General features: G+C 34.3%; 1 protein-coding gene across 2 annotated transcripts; it reads right to left on the minus strand.

The window, feature by feature from the left end:
• Positions 1–650: 650 nt before the first annotated feature.
• On the minus strand, positions 651–3,815 carry LOC116349614 (segmentation protein even-skipped-like). 2 transcript variants are annotated; one of them, XM_031781147.1, is made up of 3 exons: positions 2,978–3,815; positions 1,100–1,528; positions 651–977 (listed from the first exon to the last, which is right to left on the minus strand). In XM_031781147.1, the coding sequence occupies exons 1-3, from the start codon at positions 3,155–3,157 to the stop codon at positions 933–935; spliced, it is 654 nt and encodes a 217-aa protein (XP_031637007.1). In that variant the 5' UTR covers positions 3,158–3,815; the 3' UTR covers positions 651–932. The 2 variants fall into 2 exon arrangements, with proteins under 2 accessions (XP_031637007.1, XP_031637006.1); XM_031781146.1 differs by having other exon boundaries at positions 651–994; positions 2,978–3,792.
• Positions 3,816–6,159: the final 2,344 nt, after the last annotated feature.

The following is a 6,159-nucleotide window of genomic DNA, read 5'->3' on the forward strand; positions in this document are numbered from 1 at the left end:
CAAATCCGGGTCCAAATTTGACCGTGAATTTGTGCCTGGTAATGGGTGAATTTGCATCACAAATTGTTCCTTGGGTCCGCCAGCAATGAATAAGAAACTACTGTTTTACCAAACCAACTACTGTTTTTTTTCGATTTGTAGATTTTGCTTCTGTTTGAACCATGAAAAAGATTTATGTAGCACCTGGTCTTGGTCTTGATACACTTTGCTATTTTCTTCTAATTGTATATAACCACATGTATGTGTTGTTATTTGAATTCAGTTAGTATATTAATGTCCTCGACTCTCGCAGCCCTTTTCAAATTGTATATCGAAACGTGCAGTAAATGCATATCGCAACAAAAGCAATGTCAATGCATTTACGAGCGACCATGAATCGAATGATAAATAGATCGACACCGCCGGAAATTAATAGGAAAATATTCTCCGATTGAGACAGCGGGGTGCTGTTGATACGATTGAAAACATAAAAATGCACAGGAGGAAATAAAAAAAAACACATTACGATATGACATAAATAGCATCATTTTCTTATCTTTGTTTCATAAATAGGACTAAGACACATGTTAATTATTTGAAGTAAGCCGCTGCTGAATATACTGAGATGCTGAAAAAATAAATAGAAACTTCAACAACAAACACATTTCGAATTGTTTTGATCACATATTAATAATTTGAGTTTATTCACCGATTTCAAGAAAGAGAAAAAACTCTTTAAAACATACAATTATTTCAAGTACAGCTACTTATTTATTAATTCCAACACTAATTTTGTTTAGTCCCTAAAGAAATTTATGATACAGTATATGGCAATTTGTATTGGAAAATGAACTGCTTACTTTCCTTCTATGTAGAAATATTTTCATTCAGACTTATACGGTTGGAATAGTTTTGGTATTTCCAATTTGGAAATCGTTGTTTCACCTGCATTATTATTGTTGAATTGTGTAATTTGAGGCGGCTGTGATTTTAGCAAACTTTGCACAGGAACAAACTAGAAAAATATGACAAATTATTCTACATTCGCTGAAGAGCACAATGTCATTTTATTTTTGAATTAATATTTAAATTTCATATTAAAACTAAAGTAATTCTTCACCTTTTCTGATTCTGAAACTGGTGATAGTGACAGTGGTGACCTTGATGAACTGGGACTTTGTAAGAAATCGCTGTTGAATGAAGTGTTCAAACCATTTGCGATTATTGCTCCATTGGGTGGTGTTGATAAAGGTGACGAGTGTGATTGAGGTGATGGAATGCCCGTTGAATTTCGATGCGGAAGTTGATACGGTGAGTATCGGTAGCCGTATGCATACGGATTTGCTGCCGATGATGGAATCTGTGTTGGTGGAATGAGGGATATTTGTGGAATCATCGGATTTGGCGCATAATATGGCATACCGACGGAACTGGCAGCCGCCTGAAGTAGTGAAGCAGCAAAATTTGGATCAGCGTAGACAGCGGCATATGGCCACGTAGCAGCAATACGTTGACGTTTATCCTTCATTCGCCGATTTTGGAACCAAACCTGCACCATTTAACAAATTAAATTTGATTAATAGAATGAATAAAAAAAAAGAAACATTCAGATTCAATGTCCAATCCAATCAAAGATCAACAAAATTGCCGAACATCCAAATCAAATAGTTCCGACTGGGTACCATTCGGTAGCCAACTAAAACCAAAAACTAAACAAGCAAATATTTGTATGGAATATGGGCATTTGGTGAAAAATTCAACTTTGTATAACTCAGTGTAAACAATAAATAAGTGCTTTGTGTGTATAGCTAACAAAATTATGGGAAAAGCAAATATTTGATGCAATGGTTAAATGCATACAATATTTTCATTCGTTCAATAACCATGAAATTGCACGGAAATGGAATTTAAGGAAATATGAAAAGAAGAGGACAACAGTTTATGCTAATAATGATGATCGTAATTGGATTTTTATATTCTTTTTCTTTAAATCATCGATAACATTTGCGCTGCTCTGCTTCATTAATAAATCGATTTGTCTTCGGTCAAAGCAACAACAATAACAAAAACTACGATTTCATGGATATGTAAACGTGAGTAAATCAACTGGCACTACACCAACACATCAAATGAAAAAAAGAAATTAAAATAACTTAGCATTGGCCACTTAGCACTTAAGTGATAAAAATTCACTCGTAAAATTGGCTGGCATCGAAATAATTTTCTCACATAGGTATTCAACGGCAATATTATTTACACAATTCACAGTTCATAGCCACACAATTCCCACACGGTGTTGATGGTAGGATGGAGCGTTTGAGCAAAAGATAAAGGGAAATATTAAAAGATGTTGATAATAACCCGAATAAACAAATCGAATTCGTTGATTGCAGTGTGAACACACACACAGACACAATCGGGTTAATTTTTTTTTATTAGATGTTTATTGATGTGTGGTAAATGAGCGATGAGTTTTTTCGGTAGCTCAAACTCATCATTCGTAAAATATATTTGAACAATAGTGAAATTAGCGCTTGAATATGCCGGCACAAAGCAATATCCATCCGCGATATTTACAAATTTGGTAAGAGCACAAGGAGGACGAAAGAAAAAAAAACACCAAGAATTTTTATGACTAAATTCATCATCAGCACAAAGTGCACTTCCAGACGGTTTTTGTTCGAAGAAAAAGTTAAATCAAATCGTATTCAATCAAAACATTTATGAACTGTACCGATATCATACCGTAGATTGCTTTTGTAAATGTGTGAAATGTTACTTTGGTATAGATCTTTTTCATTTTTCATCACAATTCTTTCATACTATTCGGGTGAAGCCTTTGAGGTGATTAATACCAAAATAAAAATACAAATAAAAGAAAAACCACATTTTGTTTTACACTGGCGGCGAATATCAATCAAACTGGCACTGTTGTGATTCATGAGATTCAATTTTTATTGCACTCAAAGTCATTTGAAAATCGAAAATGAACACACACCTTAATTGTCGACTCGGCCAGACCAAGTTGAACGGCAAGTTCACAGCGACGGGGACGCGACACATAATTTTCTTTATAAAATTCCTTTTCGAGATGCGCCAATTGCTCACGTGTAAACGCTGTGCGGTAGCGACGAAGTGTTGGATCCATATGCTGCATATTTTCTGTATTTGTATCCATTTTTATTCCACGTATCACACAAAATTCAAACTATTTTTATTTTATTTTCAATTTGCGAGGATTCAATTTTTTTTGGTGGTGTTTCACGATTTGTTGCACAATCAATTCATAAATGTAGAATTAAAATGAAACATTTTTTTTTGGTTTTGGTTTTGTCACTATGTAGAATGTTTGAACATGAGTTTCCGCTTTGATGATGAAATTTAAACTGATTACTATTCTGACATATAGCCATTTACTCGCGTAGACATAGCAACAACAAATGGGCGTGAACAAAACGCTCGTACAGACTATAAAGAGTGACACATTCAATATATTTTTGACAATAATACGCTGTAACCGTTTAAGATGTTGATGCCACGGTACCCCCTCACATATTAACACACTCACAATGTTGGAAACAATTCGGGGTTCACATCAACAAAATCGATTCGTAGAAAATGTGAGAGTTTCATCAATTTGGTGAATAGAATTGCTAATCAAACATAATTTAATTTTGTCCGCATTTTGAAGGTGAAAAGACATTATCAAAGATAATCGAATAACTTAATATAATTGTTCAATTTTTGTCATTCAAAATGGGCAACCATTCTACGCTTGGTTTTCAAAGATACTGATTTCTGCGTTAGCTGAATAAAATCATCTAAATGTTACTATATGTTGTGTCATTTTACTCAACGATTATATTACGAAGAAATGGCGAACCTCTTTGGAAGAAATAATGACACTTTTATTGTGAACCAACTGGATGAAATAGTATTCACTGGTGCTTGTGTGTATAATACACTTTATCCATTACATGAACATGATGCCGATGTGAATATGTATTGTTGTGTTGCTCACGCACACATAAACGCTGTAAACCAATCACCAAACACCATGTAGATAACGAAGTTGCCAAACGGTGTGTGCATGCGTGCAGCAGCTTATTCATTAGTTTGATAGGGACAAAATGAATTGTGCTCGTGTTCTCTTTTTATCGGTAGACGATTTGTCTCTTTCATCTACCAATTGTGGGTGGCGTAAAATCCAAATCCAATGCATATATGAACATTTTATATGTCAACGGTTTCGTTCCAATGTTATTCTTCGATAAAACGATTCCCACAGTTATGAGTACAACATTTTATTGCTGTGATGTTTGAATTAACTGGAAATGATACCATAATTGGGTGTTGAGAGACTTTTACTCTTGTATGTTTCACATGCTTTTTTAATACAAACAGAAATTTTGTCACATTTTCATTTCATATTTCAAATTAAACATAAGGACCTATTGAGCGACGTAAATGCACTGTTCTCTTTTGACTCAATCCTGAAGGATTTAAAGTCAAACTATTAAAACAATACTCAAAACTAATAAAAAAATAATTTTTTTAATTCATTTTATTAGTTGTCATCTATATTATGGAGCAAAACATATAATGCAAAATTGTCAACTGTAGCTGTCACAGAAACAATACATGTATACAAGCAAAAAACGTACACGCCATAACAGCAGAGAAAAATATGCTGAGCGAAACATACATTCTAATACATGCGCTCACTACTTGGCTACTTCGCTTTGATACTTTGAACTTGTGATGTTTATGTATTTGTATTGTTTCTGTGACAGCTACAGTTGACAATTTTGTTTTGCACTATAACTCTACAAATATTGAATAGAAGATTCGTCGTGAAAAAAATCTTTCTGCTACTTTATTTATTGAATCGTATCGAATACAGTTGACAATATATTTCGATACTGTCTTACATGTATCTTATTTTTTTAAAAATTGGCCTCCAATCGATAGAACCAAAATACCGTTTGATATAATCGAATTGAGAATCTTGTACTTTTTTATTTCGATCAAATTGTTCAAGCAAAAAATCCATGATACGATTGTTTTTATTTGGGGTGTAGCATTTTCTTGCTGCATTTTGTATATTTGCAGTCAGTCGTGATTGTTGTAATCAGCTCATCTTCATGATAGTCGTTTTTCTTGGAAACTTTCACACCGTTTCACATTGACATTGTTGCTTGCAATCACAACGAGGCACACTCATTCGATGATGTCGACACGAAAAACATCCCTTCTTTTATTTAGATTTTATGAGCAAGCATAGCGTAGCAGAAATTTTCCCGTTTCAGACATTTCCAAATAAATTATTCGCATATAAATTTGCTGAATCTACGCTCACTTCACCAAAAAAATGATCGAGCGCAAATGGAGAATAAACAGAAATGTGTTTCAGTGTGCTATAGCTATATCACGCATACTACATGGCTCTGGTCTGAATCTAATCGCGCATTTAGCACTTTTTGCCGGATTTAATATAACTGCAGCCATTCGCTCTTTCCATTTACTTTGCTCGCTTATGGTTCGAGGTAAAAAGATATTAATTTCCATTACGTTTTGCGTGTGTGCAGCTTCCATGGCGTCACATTATGCCATTTAGCTCCAAATGCTTCAATTGTTGCAATATTCCAACACCAGACAACCGAGAATCGGATTTTCTTCGTTGAAAAAGTGATGGGGCTGTAGCAAGCACAATGGCGGCGCGGCAAGTGAATGCTGAGCATAAGAGTTTGAAAGAATTTATGATTGGTGGCAAATTTGTAGAGGATATTTCATCATCGGGGCATTTATGTGCTTTATAATCGACAATTATGATGCTTGTAAAGAATTGGACGATATTATGATTTTACCCTGGAATTTCTGCTCATTTTGACAAGAAAAAACATTCGTTTCCTTATGTTTTGTCCGTTCTTGAGTCTTTCTTTTGTTTTGATTATATACGAGCTGGCATAATATGCTACAAACTTTATCGCATTTCCAAATGTATCCGTAGGGTTGAGCGAATCGTTTTTTTTTTAAACATAAAATCCGGTCATTTCAACAACGTACAAGATCCGCATAGGAAGTGTTGAAGCGTATTCACTGTGTGATAGGAAACTTTGTTTCGAAGCAATGGTGATTTGTTCTTATTTTAATGGATTTTCATTGCTGAATCTCGTTTAT

This window comes from Contarinia nasturtii, unplaced genomic scaffold (assembly GCF_009176525.2).
Source record: "Contarinia nasturtii isolate CC-2019 unplaced genomic scaffold, AAFC_CNas_1.1 Cnas_scaffold_2965, whole genome shotgun sequence".
Lineage (NCBI taxonomy): Eukaryota > Metazoa > Arthropoda > Insecta > Diptera > Cecidomyiidae > Contarinia > Contarinia nasturtii.